The sequence below is a fragment of the Oncorhynchus mykiss genome, chromosome 9 (assembly GCF_013265735.2).
Source record: "Oncorhynchus mykiss isolate Arlee chromosome 9, USDA_OmykA_1.1, whole genome shotgun sequence".
Classification (NCBI taxonomy): domain Eukaryota; kingdom Metazoa; phylum Chordata; class Actinopteri; order Salmoniformes; family Salmonidae; genus Oncorhynchus; species Oncorhynchus mykiss.
In genome coordinates this window covers 49,013,946-49,032,346 of record NC_048573.1, presented here as the reverse complement: position 1 = coordinate 49,032,346, position 18,401 = coordinate 49,013,946, and the positions used below count along the sequence as shown (strand labels likewise).

The following is an 18,401-nucleotide window of genomic DNA, read 5'->3' as shown; positions in this document are numbered from 1 at the left end:
GCAGATGTGCTCAAACCTCAATACTTTGCCAGACCCATTCTGTTTTGTGCTCTGCAGACCCTTCACACTCAGAATGTGCCGGTGTGCTCAAGCTTCCCCTCGGGTACAAGACCAGCCATTCATTGATAGTGGCCTAATCCCATGACATCACAACAGAGTTACAGTAATTCCATTCACCAGAGTAGGGAGAAGCATAAGCTGTTGAACACCTGAGAGTCTGCTTACCTAAACAGTGCTGCTGGGAACTCCAACCTTACCTGAATGACAGTGCCATATTTTACTACATCTCCGTGGACTTTCTTGTTTTCGGTCTCATTCTGTTTCTGCTCCAGGTTAGAGGCATGCTGTGGAGTAATAAGGACAAGGTTGCATCCGTTTCAGTGTTAGTCCAGTGTACTGCATCTAACCTAGTGGTATGATCCTTGGTAGTATCTTTTACCTGTAGTTTCTGAAGTAGCACAACATCAGCGATCTTGTCCTTCTCGTGCTTGGCCTGCTTGGCTTTCCAGAACTGTTTCTGTGCAGAGTAACGGTTCATGGGGCACACTTTGAAGAGGCAGTCTGAGACAAGAGAGTGGGTTCAAGGGTCAAGACTGCTATTCAGGGGACTGGTGAGTATTCAATGTAATAGCTGTTTTGGTATCAAACTTAAATACCTGTATTATGGGAAGGAGAGCTAGTGGTGAACTTATCACAGATTGATTACTATCCCAAGATGGCTGCCATTATCCCAAACATCTACTTTTTTTTTAATAGTAAAGATGTGCTGGGTCACTGTCTGAGCAAGTATATATCGCTTCCACATAAAAAGCATCATGTCCTTGTTAAAAAGCGGTTAGTAATTTGCTCCACACCCGCCATAGGGGAGAGTGGATCTGGGCGTCTGGTCAATATTATACTTCCTATCCTCAGAGGGATATCCTGTTTTTAAAAGAGCCTAATACTGGAGGTTAAGGGCTTTATCAGCTGGCTGTCTGTGTGCCTTGTGAGTACAGAACAGTAGTTGTTATCTGCCACACAGGCCTGACAGGAAGCTTCTAGAGCCACCAAAACGGCAAACATCTTTAAAAATGTCCGTCACTCATCCCTCTGCAAATATTGAAATTGCTTCTTTGATACAGTCAATGTGTGGCAGGATAAATCTTTATATAGGGAAATCATGCAAACAGCTGACAGAATACTATTCATATAAAACCATTACATGGGAAACTATTAGAGTGTAATTAGACTATATGACACAGTTGTTGAGACTTATGGGTCAACATACATTTACAGTCATGTGAAAAAGTAAGTACACCCTTTGGAAAGTGGTATTTTCTTTTACATATTTGGACACATGGATATTTGAGCTGAATTCCAACCACATTCATTGATAAAGGTAAACCAATTTAACAAATCACACAACAAAAAAAAATACTTTGAAAATGTTCAAATATATAAAAATAAATGCTATTTCCTTATGCAGGAACAAATAAATGTACACCCCTACCTTTACCATCACCTAAAATGGCTAAAATTCAGATCAGGTGCACCAAAACAGGTGCAAATCATTAGGAAATCATTAGAGAGTACCTTGAGAGGGTCTAGCCTTCCATAAAGATTAGACACTTGGTCTGGTTTGTTATTAACCATATGGGTGTATGGAAACACATCATGCAAAGATCAAAATACCTATCCAAGGCCCTAAGAAGAAAAATGATTGATGCCTGTGAGTCTGGGAGGGGTTACAAATCCATTTCCAAGCAATTCGAAGTACATTGTTCCACTGTCCGACGGATCATCTGGAATTTTCTCCATTTGTAGACCACTGGCAATCTACCTAGGACAGGCCGTCCCGCCAAATTCAGCCCAAGAGCTGACCGAAAGATGATCACGGAAGTCTCTAAGAACCCCAGGGTAACATCAAGGGATCTACAGGCCTCTCCTGCCATAATCAATGTCAAAGTACATGAATCAACTGTCGGAAAGAGACTGCACAAAGTTGGCCTACATGGGAGGTCAGGAAGAAGCCTATGCTCTCAAAAAACAATGTCAAGACAAGACCGATGTTTCCCAGACAACACCTGGGTAAAGACCAAAACTACTGGAACAATGTGCTCTGGATAGATGAGTTAAACGTGGAGTTGTTTGGCCGCAATGCCAGACGCCATCTTTGGTGAAAACAAAACACTGCCTTTGAACAAATGAACCTCATACCAACCGTAAAGCATGGAGGCGGTGGCATTATGGTTTGGGGCTGCTTTGCTGCCTGAGGGCCTGGCCAACTTGCCATCATTTAGTCAACCATGAATTCCATATTGTACAAGAGAATTCTTGAGGAGAATGTGAGGGGAAAAAATAAAAATAAAAATAAATAAATAAATAAAATATTTTTTTTTTTAAATCGGTCAAAAAGCTGAAGCTGAACCGAACATGGATCTTGCAACAGGACAATGATCCAAAACACACAAGCAAAGCTACAACAGAATGTCTCAAAAAGATGAAATGGAGAATTATGGAATGGCCGAGTCAAAGCCAAGATCTCAATCGTCAATTTATTGTATGCACTGGGGGGGACTTGAAGCGGGCAGTGCATACAATAAATCCCTCCAACATGACACAGTTGAGGACGTACTGTGAAGAAGAGTGGGGGGAACAAACTATCCCAGTCGATATAAGAGCCTGATAGACAGTTACAAGAAACAGCTACATTAAGTTATCTAAGCTAAAGGGGGCAACACCAGCTATTGAAGCTAGGGGTGTACTTATTTTCTCCCGCACTATAGAATTGCAATTGTGTTGATTTTGATGAATAAACGATTGCAAAGTATGATTTTTCAGTTTAATTTGTTAAAGTAGGTTACCTTTACCTGTCAATAGTGTTGAAGCGAAGATTACATATCCATCTGTCCAAATATTCACCAAAAAATACAACTTTCTAGGGGGTGTACTTACTTTTTCAATAGACTGTACGTACATCGTCAACATTTCTGTTTAAAACTAAGATCCAAGAGTAGGACATCAAATGAACCTTTGATCAGAAATGCACTGAATGCGTGTTACTCGAGGGATGGATGAGAGGAAAGTGCAGGTTTCAGCCCCCTTCAGAGGCCAGCCAGTGGAAAATGTTCTGGGTGTTTGGCTGCTCTCTGACTTGGAGTCTGTTCTCTCTGGTGCCAATATCAGGCAGAGTGGGCAGAGAACAGTGCATTCCCCATATGTCACAGTCATTGACAGACAGAGGCACAACAGACACACTTTAACATGCATAGCATGGGCAATCACTCACAAACACACAGGGAAGTATACATGCACGCACACACATACATGCCACTCTGACAAAGATACACACACACACACAAGCAACCGCACACACTTTACGTTGTAGGCCTAAATCAATCATTTAATACTCATCTAACCTCTGAACTTCTTGGGAGGATAGTCCAGGTCCCCTGCAGCTGGCTCTACCACACATCGGTCATCCACCAACCTAGGGAGTAAAACAACACAAAGCAGATCATATATCAACATTTACAGTCAAATAATTGCACTGCAGTGTTTGTATACAGCCCTCAAATTCAAATATGGACCTTGAAGCCAATTCCATTGCTTTGTTTCATACTACCCCTCTAATCGAGGACTCAATTAGACCAAGGACACCAGGTGGGTACAATGAAATAGCAGGTAGAACAGAAACCGGACCTCGTAGGGTAAGATGTGAATACTCCTGGTATACATATGGCAACATATGCAGTGTTTCCCCTAGGATTTGTTTTCAGCAGTGGTGGCAAGGGTGGGACATTGCTACTACCGTTAGCGCAATGACATGCTAGCTGTTCCTATAGACTTCTAGCAATTGAGCCAATGACTTACCTTTTTTAAAGCACATCTCAGCAGAAATCTATACATATGAAAAAGATTACATCACACTTTTTGCAGCGGTGGCAACAATTTAGCAGCGGCGGCGGCCCACCACTGCTAAATGAATAAAGGAAGAAACACTGATATGGCAGAACAAATACCACAACACTAATTCCCTCATGCAGAAACCATCACTTGCACTTGGATTTGCTCCATGTCTCATTATGGTCTGACTTAAGCAGCTATTTATTATGAGCCACTGAGTGTCAGTGACATAGGGTTGCATTGTAATAAAAGATCATCAGATCCTTAAACTCTACATGAACAGAGTGCAGAGTGAATAGCATAAACACGTTGATTTAATATACACAGAGAAGAATAGATCTATTGGTTTCAAATGGTGTTGTTGTAATTATTTTTATCTATGGAACAAACAGTGCCTTCAGAAAGTGTTCAAACCTCTTAATTCTTTCCACATTTTGTTGTGTTACAGCCCAAATAAAAACATTATTAAATTTCGTTTTTGTATCACTGGCTCACACACACACACAATACCCCATAATGTAAAAGTGGAATTATGTTTTTGAAATACTTACAAATTAATAAAAAAATGAAAATCTGAAATGTCTTGAGTCAATAAGTTTTGAATCCCTTTGTTATGGCAATGCTAAACAAGTACAGGAGTAAAAATGTGACATAAGTTGCATGGACTCACTCTCCGTGCAATAATGGTGTTTAACATTTGGTTTTTTTATGACTACCTCATCTGTGCCCACATTTACAATTATATTTAAGGTCCCTCAGCTGAGCAGTGAATTTCAAACAGAGATTCAACCACAAGGAGGTTGAGGTTTTACAATGCCTTGCAAAGAGGTGACCCTATTGGTAGATATATATTTTTTAAATCACATTCCTTTAAGCATGGCAAAGTTTATTAATTACACTTTGGATGGTATATCAACACACCCAGTCACCACAAAGATACAGGCGTCCTTCCTAACTCGGTTGCCGGAGAGAAAGGAAGCCGCTCAGGGATTTCACCATGAGGCCAATGGTGACTTTAAAACAGTTAGAGTTTAATGGCTGTGATAGGAGAATACTGAGGATGGATCGACATTGTAGTTACTCCACAATACTAACCTAAATGACAGAGTGAAAAGAAGGAAGCCTTTCTTTGAATAAAAATATTCCAAAACATGCATCCTGTTTGCAGTAAGGCACTAAAGAAAACTGCAAAAAAGTTGTCTAAGAAATCAACTTTATGTTCTGAATACAAAGCGTTATGTTTGGGGAAAATCCAACGCAATACATCACCGAGTACCACTCTTCATATTTTCAAGCATAGTCGTGGCTGCATCATGTTATGGGTATGCTTGTCATTGGCAATGACAAGGAGTTTTTTTTGTTGATAAAAAGACAAGGAAGCTTGTGGCTTTTTAATAATATCTGAAAGGTCCCTCAGCCGAGCAATGAATTTCATTCAGATTCAACCACAAAGACCAGGGAGGTTCTCCAATGCCTTGCAAAGAAGAGCACCTATTGGTAGATGGGTAAAAATAAATCAGAGTGAAAAGGAAGCCTGTAAAGAATAAAATATTTTCCAAAACATACATCCTGTTTGAAATAAGGCACTAAAGTAAAAGTGCAAAACAATGTGGTAAAGAAATTACATTTATATCCTGAATACAAAGTGTTATGTTTGGGGCATATCCAACACAACACATCAGCGAGTACCACTACCCACATTTTCAAACATGGTGGTGGCTGCATCATGTCATGGGTATGCTTGTCATCGGCAAGAACTAGGGAGGATTTTTTTTAGGATAAAAATAAATGGAATAGAGCTAAGCACAGGCAAAATCCTAGAGGAAAACCTGACTCAGTCTGCTTTCCACCAGACACTGGGAGACAAATTCACCTTTTAGCAGGACAATAACCTGAAACACAACAGCAAATATTAACTGGCATTTCTTACCAAGATGACATTGAATGATCCTGAATGGCCTAGTTAAAGTTTTGACTATGGCAAGACTTGAACATGGCTGTCTAGAAATGATCAACAACCAACTTGGCAGAGCTGAAGAATTTTTAAATTTGGCAGAGCTGAAGAATGTGCAATTATTGTACAATCCAGGTGTGCAAAGCTCTTAGACTTACCTAGAAAATCTCACAGTTGCCAAAGGCGATTCTAACATGTCAAGGGTGTGAATACTTATGTAAATGAGATATTTCTGTATTTTATTATCGATACATTTGCTAACATTTAAAAAACATGTTTTCACTTTGTCATTATGGGGCATTGTGTGTAGATGGGTGATCATATTTTTTTTTTAAATCATTTTTGAATTCAGGCTATAAGAACAAAATGTGGAATAAGTCAAGGGGCATGAATACTACTCGATTTCCCGCCAGCTGAAAATATTTTTGTTATCTCAGATTTTCAGAAAATTCTCACATAGTAAGTTAATTGGGAAGAAGGATTTTTTACATGGTTTTTAAATGTGTATCACAAACTGCTTTTGGTGCAATTTTAGGCCCCTTTTAGACCTATACATGCCTACTGTAAGACTCTATGATCTGTGAACTGTACATGATAAAAGAGTATTGAGTATCTTGGAGTATGTCTAAAAAAAATGTTTTTTTAAATTCACATGAATTTACTCAACATTAAAATTACAAAAAGTGCCCTTTTTGATTTAACTTATTATTAGACATATGGCTTGGAACAATATACATAGAAATGTACATTATAGGTCATTAACCAATCAGAGCCCTCCTTTAGGATTGCACATTCAGCAAGTCACCAGCAGAGGGAGTTCGCTTTGAATCCATTTTCCCATTCACTGTGATGGTGGTGCTCATAAAAATGGATCATACCTTTAGTATGAATTATCAGAGAGCCCACACAGAACTAGCAGAAAGCCCACTCTGGAAATGTGATGTGCTTTTAGAAAATATCGTTCCAACCTTAAAATTAACTAAATCAAAACGGATAGTTTTGAGATATTAATAATGATATTTTTAATATCAAATGAATGTTAACATTTGTATTTCAGAATCAAGACAATATTTAGAGCACCATATTTTAGAGCACACTATAAGTAGTACAATGACCATCCTGACCGGTTGCATCACCTCCTGGTACGGCAACCACTCGGCCTCCGACCGCAAGGCACTTCAGAGGGTAGTGCGTACGGCCCAGTACATCACTGGGGCAAAGCTGTCTGCCATCCAGGACCTCTACACTAGGCGGTGTCAGAGGAAGGCCCTAAAAATTGTCTAAGACCCCAGCCACCCCAATCATAGACTGTTCTCTGTACTCCCGCATGGCAAGCGGTACTGGAGTGCCAAGTCTAGGACAAAAAGGCTTCTCAACAGTTTTAACCCCCAAGCCATAAGACTCCTGAACAGGTAACCAAATGGTTACCCGGGCTATTTGCATTGTGTATCCCCCACTCTTTTACACTGCCGCTACTCTCGGTTTATCTTATATGCATAGTCACTTTAACTATACATTAATGTACATACCACCTCAAATTGGCCCGACCAACCAGTGCGCCCGCATATTGGATAACCGGGCTATCTGAATTGTGTCTCACCACCCGCCAACCCCTCTTATACGCTACTGCTACTCTCTGTTTACCATATATGCAGTCACTTTAACCATATCTAGTATCTACATGTGCATACTACCTCAATAAGCCTGACTAACCTGTGTCTGTATATAGCCTTGCTACTCTTATTTTCAAATGTCTTTTTAATGTTGTTTTATTTCTTCACTTACCTACGCACACACCTTTTTTTTGCACTATTGGTTAGAGCCTGTAAGTAAGCATTTCATTTTAAGGTCTACACCTGTTGTATCCGGCGCACGTGACAGATAAACTTTGATTTGATTTGACACCAAGATGTTGTCCGTATCATAGGGTCTTACGGGAGGCATACACTGAGTGTACAAAACATTAGGAACACCTGCTCTTTCCATGACCTAGACTGACCAGGTGAAAGCTAGTATCCCTTATTGATGTCAATCAGCATATATGAAGAGGAGACAGGTTAAAGAAGGATTTTTAAGCCTTGAGACTAGAGGTCGACCGATTATGATTTTTCAGCGCCGATACCGATTATTGGAGGACCAGAAAAAGCCGCTACCGATTAATTGGCCGATTTTTAAAATAAATAAATAAATAAATAAATAAATAAATAAATATATATATATATATATACACATACACATACACACACATACAGTGGGGCAAAAAAGTATTTAGTCAAGTTCTCCTACTGTGCAAGTTCTCCTGCTTAAAAAGATGAGGCCTGTAATTGTCATCATAGGTACACTTCAACTATGACAGACAAAATGCGAAAAAAAATCCAGAAAATCACAATTTATTTGCAAATTATGGTGGAAAAAAGTATTTGGTCACCTACAAACAAGCAAGATTTCAGGCTCTCACAGACCTGTAACAACTTCTTTAAGAGGCTCCTCTGTCCTCCACTCGTTACCTGTATTAATGGCACCTGTTTGAACTCGTTATCAGTATAAAAGACACCTGTCCACATCCTCAAACAGTCACACTCCAAATTCCACTATGGCCAAGACCAAAGAGCTGTCAAAGGACACCAGAAACAAAATTGTAGACCTGCACCAGGCTGGGAAGACTGAATCTGCAATAGGTAAGCAGCTTGGTTTGAAGAAATCAACTGTGGGAGCAATTATTAGGAAATGGAAGACATACAAGACCACTGATAATCTCCCACGATCTGGGACTCCACGCAAGACTCACCCGTGGGGTCAAAATGATCACAAGAACGGTGAGCAAAAATCCCAGAACCACACGGGGGGACCTAGTGAATGACCTGCAGAGAGCTGGGACCAAAGTAACAAAGCCTACCATCAGTAACACACTACGCCGCCAGGGACTCAAATCCTGCAGTGCCAGACGTGTCCCCCTGCTTAAGCCAGTACATGTCCAGGCCTGTCTGAAGTTTGCTAGAGAGCATTTGGATGATCCAGAAGAAGATTGGGAGAATGTCATATGGTCAGATGAAACCAAAATATAACTTTTTGGTAAAAACTCAACTCGTCGTGTTTGGAGGACAAAGAATGCTGAGTTGCATCCAAAGAACACCATACCTACTGTGAAGCTGTTTTTCTGCAAAGGGACCAGGACGACTGATCTGTGTAAAGGAAAGAATGAATGGGGCCATGTATCGTGAGATTTTGAGTGAAAACCCCCTTCCACCAGCAAGGGCATTGAAGATGAAACGTGGCTGGGTCTTTCAGCATGACAATGATCCCAAACCAACCGCCCGGGCAACGAAGGAGTGGCTTCGTAAGAAGCATTTCAAGGTCCTGGAGTGGCCTAGCCAGTCTCCAGATCTCAGCCCCATAGAAAATCTTTGGAGGGAGTTGAAAGTCCGTGTTGCCCAGCAACAGCCCCAAAACATCACTGCTCTAGAGGAGATCTGCATGGAGGAATGGGCCAAAATACCAGCAACAGTGTGTGAAAACCTTGTGAAGACTTACAGAAAACGTTTGACCTCAGTCATTGCCAACAAAGGGTATATGACAAAGTATTGAGATAAACTTTTGTTATTGACCAAATACTCATTTTCCACCATAATTTGCAAATAAATGAATTAAAAATCCTACAATTTGATTTTCTGGATTTTTTTTTCTCATTTTGTCTGTCATAGTTGAAGTGTACCTATGATGAAGATTACAGGCCTCATCTTTTTAAGTGGGAGAACTTGCACAATTGGTGGCTGACTAAATACTTTTTTGCCCCACTGTATGTAATAATGACAATTACAACAATACTGAATGAACACTTATTTTAACTTAACATAATACATAAATAAAATCAATTTAGTCTCAAATAAATAATGAAACATGTTCAATTTGGTTTAAATAATGCAAAAAAGTGTTGGAGAAGAAAGTAAAAGTGCAATATGTGCCATGTAAAGAAAGCTAACGTTTAAGTTCCTTGCTCAGAACATGAGAACATATGAAAGCTGGTGGTTCCTTTTAACATAAACATAAGTTTTAGGTTGTAGTTATTATAGCAATTATAGGACTGTTTCTATTTCTCTCTATACCATTTGTATTTCATATACCTTTGACTATCGGATGTTCTTAAAGGCACTATAGTATTGCCAGCCTAATCTCGGGAGTTGATAGGCTTGAAGTCATAAACAGCGCAAAGCTTGAAGCACAGCGAAGAACTGCTGGCAAAGGCAGGAAAGTGTTGTTTGAATGAATGCTTACGAGCCTGCTGCTGCCTACCACCGCTCAGTCAGACTGCTCTATCAAATGCCAAATCATAGACTTAATTATAATAAACACACAGAAATATGAGCCTTAGGTCATTAATATGGTCAAATCCGGAAACTATCATTTTGAAAACAAAACATTTATTCTTTCAGTGAAATAAGGAACCGTTCTGTATTTTATCTAACGGGTGGCAATCCTAAGTCTAAATATTGCTGTTGCATTGCACAACCTTCAATGTAATGTCATAATTATGTACAATTCTGGCAATTTAATTACGGTCTTTGTTAGAAAGAAATGGTCTTCACACAGTTCGCAACGAGTCAGACAGCCCAAACTGCTGCATATACCTTAACTCTGCTTGCACAGAACGCAAGAGAAGTGACACAATTTCCCTAGTTAAAATAAATTCATGTTAGCAGGCAATATTAACTAAATATGCAGGTTTAAAAAAATATATACTTGTGCATTGATTTTAAGAAAGGCATTGATGTTTATGGTTAGGTACACGTTGGTGCAACGACAGTGCTTTTTTCGTGAATGCGCTTAAATCATCACCCACTTGGCGAAGTAGGCTGTGATTCGATGATAAATTAACAGGCACTGCATCGATTATATGCAACGCAGGACAAGCTAGATAAACTAGTAATATCAACAACCATGTGTAGTTAACTTGTGATTATGTTAAGATTGATTGTTTTTTATAAGATAAGTTTAATGCTAGCTAGCTCCTTGCTGCACTCACTTAACAGGTAGTCAGCTTGCCACGCAGTTTCCTCGTGGAGTGCAATGTAATCGGCCATAATCGGCATCCAAAAATGACGATTACCGATTGTTATGAAAACTTGAAATCGGCCCTAATTAGTTGGCCATGCCGATTAATCGGTCGACCTGTACTTGAGACACGGATGATGTATGTGTGCCATTCAGAGGGTGAATGGGCAAGATAAAAGATTTAAGTGCCTTTTTTAACGGGGTACGGTAGTAGGTGCCAGGCACACAGGTTTGAGTGCATCAAGAACTGCAACAATGCTGGGTTTTTCACACTCAATAGTTTCCCGTGTGTATCAAGAATGGTCCACCACCCAAAGGACATCCAGACAACTTGACTCCAATGTTTCCCACAGTTGTCAACATGGGCCAGCATCCCCGTGGAACGCTTTCGGCACTATGTCGAGCCCATTTTCTGACAAATTGAGGTTGTTCTGAGGGCAAAGGGGGGTGCAACTCAATAGTAGGACGGTGTTTCTATTGTTTTGTTCACTGTCTAAAACGGGCCTAAACTGGTCACTTTCATCATGATTTTCTCAAATGGTTTGTAAAAATGTAAAAAGCATTTCAAACATCTTTCCTCGCAATTACGTTTTTACGTGAAAATTGCCAGAACAATCTGAGATACCAAAAATATTCCTGCTCCTGTTTACGTGGAATCGACCCATTTCTGGTCATCTACGGTATAGACAATTATAAGTGGTAGTTCCATGACTGTAGATGACACACAGAAGGCAGGACAGGCTCATACAATGCTGTGAAAATATGCAAAAAGGGGTTGATGCGTTTAAAAGAGCCTGTCTGAAAGGCCTAATCCTACATCTTTACCATGTGTCTGTATAATCATGTCAGCGTGCAGAGGATTGTCTCCAGTTAATGTCCCTTTATCCCCTCAACATAATCAATGAGAGTTACCTAGCAGCCAGGCAGGGGTGTTGTCTACCTATTATGGGCTCATTACTTTGGCTAGAGTCTGTAGTGTTCCACCTGGTAATTAATGTTTTTTTGTTCCCCTGGTCATTTGCATTGTACTTGAAATCACTCAGCCTCAGGAATTTAGGTATTTTTTAAAAAACAACTGATTTTTTTTTTTTTTAAGAGCCACTTTAGGGTAATTTAATTAATTCACACAAAAGAAGACAAGTGAAAGACAACACAGTGCAGATAAAAACAAGATAAAAAAAAAATGTGCAGGTGAGGTTGGAAACCCAAGAGGGCTTATATGACCACATAAAAAAAAACACACGATATATGTACAACAGCTGGTTCAATCTATTAGGCCTAAACAAAGACTTTGAATTGCAATTGAACATGAGACTCAACGTAGAAAAAAAAAACATGTTTGCAAGATATTTTTATATATTTAAATTGTGGTGTGAATACCACCAGTGGTGTGCTGTTTGACTAGGTTAACATCAATGGGTGGCAGCACTTTACCTGCGACTGAGAATGCAAAGCATCTCTTATGTGTGATTGAATGCAGCACAGCTGTCAGACGTCACAGGAAGAGAGCAGGCTGAAGTGGTTTTAAGGTCTATGACACCTTTGAAACGTGTGTCAGGTCCCTGATTATTTCATTCATAACACAGAGATCTGCACTGTTCTCACATGTGTATTTTACTCAAGAAGCATAGACAAATGGTATCAAAATAACTAATTTATCCTTCTTTAGTTACTACAGACATTAGTGATGGTGGGGGGGGGGGGGGGGGGGGGGGGGTCGATATAGTTGCATAGGGATATTATTTTGAACAATATAATGCAATATTTTTGACAGTATAGCAATATTATTTTTGCACTAGTTGGCCTTACCTGCACCAAAACTGCAGTATTTTTCCATCATATTTTTTTCTCCATCTTCTTTTTAAAAAGTGAGCCAATTTGTTTTCAGAACTTTTATTTCTCATGGCTCTATTTTGTCCCTCTGCAGCAGACATAGCAATATATTTGGAACATCAAATCGCAATATCGAATCGCAATACATATCGTATCAGTACTTAAGTATCGTGGTGGCGCATAGATGGCGCCGACGTATGGCGCCTCACCTTGAGCTCCTACAAAACATTGCAGGTTTCTACTTTTTCAACAGTTTTTTTTCTACTGTGTTTCTCAAATTTTCGTACCCAGTTTGTTTCGTGCTTTACTTCAAACACCCGGATAGAACTATTGGAATATGAATCACCACTCACCGTCCACCAGAATTTCCCCAATTCCCGGAGACGGTGGAACAATGGTCTAGCTTCTTCAGTGAGGCGCCGGGTTGCTTGAGAGTCCTACCGGAGAGTTGTAAACGAAGATGCAAACGGAGAGGCAGCCGTGGAGGGGGGGGGGGGGCTTAGTGAGATTGGTCACCCAGCGTCTCAATCTACCATTACCAAGCATACTATTCGCCAATGTTCAATCATTAGTGAATAAACTTGACAAACTCAGAGTGAGGATCTCCTTCCAAAGGGACATCAGATTCTTCAACATATTCTGTTTTTCTGAACCCTGGCTTTCCACCGATATCAAAAGGGATTATGTACAACCAGTGGGTTTTACAGTTCATTGAGCGGATATGAAGAGGACTCTTTCTTTCAAGAAAAAAGGCGGAGGGCTCTGTTTTATGACCAATAATAAGTGTTGCGACGGGGGAAATGCACAGCAAGTTACGAGCTTCTGCTTGGAATACTTGGTCATCAAATGTCACTCTCAAAGATCTTTATTGGTACATGGTTCATTGTCTCAGGGGACTTTAACAAAAGTAATTTGAGAACAGCGCTCCCGAATATCTATTAACACATTGACTGTCTAACCCGCAGAGATTCTACGCTGGACCACTGCTACATGTCTAATCAAGCTTTATTTATTAAAACAAGCTTTAGTTATACAGCGCATTTCAGACATGGAATACAATGCAATGTTCTTCACAGGAAAAAACTATGAAAAACAATAAATTAAAATGTAAATATTTACTACACAACAAACATAAGAGGATAAAACACTAAATCATAACTGAAGCCATGAAGTGCTTCATTGCTCACATCAACACCATTATTCCAGAAACCCTAGACCCACTCCAATTTGCATACCACTCCAACAGATCCACAGATGATGCAATCTCTATTGCACTCCAAGCTGTCTTTTCCCCCCTGGACAAAAATAACACTTATGTGAGAATGCTGTTCATTGACTACGGCTCAGCATTCAACACCATAGTGCCCTCAAAGCTCATCACTAAGCTAAGGACCCTGGGACTAAACACCTCCCTCTGACGGGCCGCCCCCAGGTGGTGAGGGTAGGTAACAACACATCTGCCACGCTGATCCTCGACACGGAGGCCCCTCATAGGTGCATGCTCAGTCCCTTCCTGTACTCCCTGTTCACCCATGACTGCATGGCCAGGCACGACTCCAACGCCATCATTAAGTTTGCCGACATCACAACAGTGGTAGCCCTGATCACCGACAACGATGAGACAGGGAGTTCAGAGACCTGGCCGTGTGGTGCCAGGATAATAACCTCTCCCTCAATGTGATCAAGACAAAGGAGATGATTGTGGACTGCAGGAAAAGGAGGACCAAGCATACCCCCATTTCTTATCAACGGGGCTGTAGTGGAGCAGGTTGAGAGCTTCAAGTTCCTTGGGTATCCACATCACCAAACTATCAAGGTCCAAACACATCAAGACAGTCTTGAAGAGGGCACGACAAAACCTATTCCCCCTCAGGAGACTGAAAAGATTTGGCATGTCCTCAGATCCCCAAGAAGTTCTACAGCTGCACCATCGAGAGCATCATGACTGGTTGCATCACTGCCTGGTATGGCAACTGCTCGGCCTCCGACCGCAAGGCACTACAGAAGGTGCCTTTAACTCTACCTACATATACATATTACCTCAACTAACCTGTGCCCCCGCACATTGACTCTGTACCGGTACCGGCTGTATGTAGGCTCACAACTGTTATTTTACCACTGCTCTTTAATTATTAATAATAATAATAATAATAATAATAATATTATTATTATTATTATTATTATTATTTACTTATCTATTTTTACTTAACACTTACTTTTCTTAAAACTGCATTGTTGGTTAAGGGCTTGTAATTACGCATTTCACTGTAAGGCCATCTACCGTCCTCCTTTTGGCAAATCTGACTATGACTCCATTTTCCTCCTCCCCGCCTACAAACAAAGACTTAAGGGGAAAGTTCCGGTGGTCAGGTCTGTACAACAATGGTCTGACCAATCAGAATCCATGCTCCAAGATTGTTTTGATCACGTGGACAAGAATGTGTTTCGGGTTGCCTCTGAGGATAACATCAGTGAACACGCCTACTCAGTCACCATACTCATAAAGAAATGCATGGCTGACGTGATACCGATGGTGTCTTTCAAAGCTTTTCCCAATCAAAAACCATGGATTGAAGTCGAGAGATGCTACTTAGAAACAAGTCAAGGTGACCCGAGGCAATTGTATCACTAAACAGTACAAATACGACCTACGCAGATTGATCAAGATGGCAAGACAAGTGGAGAAGCAATTGTGGAGAAGCAATTAAGCTTCAACGATCATGACTTACAAAAAGAAAGCCAGTCACATCACGGACACCTTATTCTCATGCTTCGAGCAAAATGACTCTGAGCTGCCCGAGGAGAGCCCCTGAGGACAATGAGGGCTAAGTGCTTGCGGTCTCCATGGAGGACATATGCAAGTCATTCAAACGTGTTAACCCTGGCAAGGCTGCTGGACCAGACAGCATCTCTAGCCGTGCCCTCAGAGCATGTGCAGACCAGCTAGCTGTTGTGTTTTCTGAAATGTTCTCTCTCTAGCTCAGGCTGTTATCCCCACCTGCTTCAAGATGTCCAGTATCATCCCCGTGCCCAAGAAAGAGAAAATAACTGAACTGGATGACTACCGACCCGTAGCACTCACTTCTGTCATCATGAAGTGCTTCGAGAGGCTAGTCAAAGACTACATCACCTCCTCCCTCCTCGACCCTTTCTAATTCGCCTACTGCCCCGACAGGTCCACAAACGACGCAGTTGCCAATGCACTGCACACTGCCCTCACCCACCTGGACAAGAGGAATGTGTGAGGATGTTGTTCATCGACTATAAATTGGCCTTTTATACCATAGTGCCCTCTATGCTCACCACAAAGCTCATAGCCCTGGAACTGAACTCCTCCCTATGCAACTGGGACCTGGGCTTCCTAACAGGCCACCCACAGGTGGTGAAGATAGGCAACATTACCTCCTCCATACTAATTCTCAACACAGGGGCCCCAAAAGGGTGCGTCCTCAGTCCCCTCCTGTACGCCCTGTATACTCACGACTGAGTGGCCTCACACAGTCCAAACTCAATCATCAAGTTCGCAACTCTTCAACCTCAGGAGCATATTGTCGGACTGCATCACAGCCTGGTATGGCAACTCCACCACTGCTGACCGCAAGGCACTAGAGAGGGTGGCATGCTCAGGCGAATGCACCATTGGGTGCACACTGCCTGCCCTTCAGGACACCTACAACACCAGGTGTTGCAAGAAGGCCAAGAAGATCATCAAGGACCTCAGCCTCCTGAGCCACGGCCGGTTCTCCCCGCTTCCATCACTCAGTACAGGAGCATCATGGCTAAAACTAACAGACTGGCCAATAGCTTCTACCCCCCAGACCATCAGGCTGCTGAATAGCCACCACTAGTCAGCTACGCCCCACCCCAACAGACATTTATCATGCTGAATAGCCGCCACCACCACTCCTAAACCACACTTAAAGCAGCTTTAGCCGAGCTACAGATATCTAATAAGCAGCCCTATGTTGTTAGACAGTCAAATGTGTGTCCTCGAAAGACAAGTGAGAGCAGTAACTCCCAGTATTTAAATTCATGCAAACTAGGGCTAGGGTCTGATTTATTTATTTTTTTACATTTTATTGAGCTGCACCATTTCACCATCGGAAGGAATCTATTGTCCCCACAGATGATAAATCGAAGTTAAACATTGACTACATATTGTTACAAATATGACTCAGCCAGACACTTGTAGCCTACTTTGAACAGTATGAAGTGAATGAACTAAGTGTGGCTAAGAGGTGACTCCTCAAGAAGCTGTTTGAACAGGCATCAAAGGCCAAGACCTAGGACTGTATTAGTTGCTGAGCCTGACTGGACAGGGTTGGGTCGGCGGTCACAGCCAGGCTGGTGCACAGAGGGCACCAGACCACATACAAAGCTGCCCCTGCTCCAGCAGCAACTGGGGAAACCACAGGAAGCACTATGAATAGAGAGCTATTAAGTCCCATGTGACATGAGCACCACTCCGTTGGAAATCTACAAAGGACACACTGGCATCATTTCCTTTTCCTGACATAATCCCTACTGCAGTATTTTCATTTAGGCAAACGATCAAGTAGGGGTGGGACGGGGAGAGGTGGGCTGCAGCGTAGCCTTTACGTAAACATAAACAACAACATATACCACTGTCAGGGAAAAATACACTGAGCGTACGAAACATGAGGAACTGCAACGCTATTGGGTTTTTCACACTCAACAGTTTCCCCTGTGTGTCAAGAATGGTCCACCACCCAAATAACATCCAGCCAACTTGACACAACAGTGGGAAGCATTGGAGTCAACATGGGCCAGCATCCCTGTGGAATGCTTGGCACCCTGTGGAGTCCATGCCCTGATGAATTGGGGCTGTTTTGAGGGCAAAAGGGGGTGCAACTCAATATCAGGAAGGTGTTCCTAACGTGTTGTACACTCAGTGTATTTAGCTGTCTAGAGACAACGTTGTTAATAGTGCACCTGTGTTTTCACACCTTTCACTGACAGGGAAAGATCAGTGTTAAACTAATAGGGGCCAAGACATTTTTTCAACCTTTTCTGTTGAGGAAATACAGCACTATTTTAGGCACACACAAAAGCAGGTGTAACAACCGTATTCATCAACAACAATATAGTGCAACTGTGCTCATAATTGAGATACTCTAGTGTATTGCATTGTGAAATACAGCTCAACAATGAGCTCCCTGAACACAATTTTACTAGAGAACAGATGTTTGCATATGGGTATGCATGACTATCTAGAGATCACGGTCATCCACTATTAATACTGTGGAACTGAGACTCCACGGCCCACTCTTGCCATATTGAGACTGGGTATAAGTTATTTTGTCATTAGCTGATTAAATAAATGAGGGTCTCCTTGAGACACTACATCTCAGAAGTATCTAATGACTATTTGATATGGCTGCAAATGTTACAATAGCTTACTGTTCTGACTGAGTAAATATGAGCGAAGCCTAAATCAAATCTCTCTCAGCGAGATTGTAGCCTCTGTGTCAAACAGTCCCTTATTTAACACTTTCTTGAAGGTATACCCATTTACAAATATCAGTGTTTAACTGCCAACTGGGAGCAGCTGGGGTGTTGTTGAACCATGGGGGCTGTTTGCGTTTCAAATAATTAGGGATGTGTTAAACTTTGGAAGTGTTAATGAATTTACCTGCAAAAAAAGCTGAGGACCATTCAC

At 41.4% G+C, this 18,401-nt stretch overlaps 1 protein-coding gene across 1 annotated transcript in view; it reads right to left on the bottom strand.

Moving 5' to 3' along the window:
• The window catches only part of LOC110532282 (inositol 1,4,5-trisphosphate receptor, type 3), a 46,911-nt gene that overhangs the window by 27,727 nt on the left and 783 nt on the right, over positions 1 to 18,401 (bottom strand). The window contains exons 2-4 of the mRNA XM_036988217.1: positions 3,399 to 3,469; positions 440 to 561; positions 258 to 344 (exon numbers count right to left, since the gene is read on the bottom strand). Of these exons, the coding sequence (XP_036844112.1) occupies positions 258 to 344; positions 440 to 561; positions 3,399 to 3,469 (280 nt within the window). The remainder of the gene's footprint in view (positions 1 to 257; positions 345 to 439; positions 562 to 3,398; positions 3,470 to 18,401) is intronic.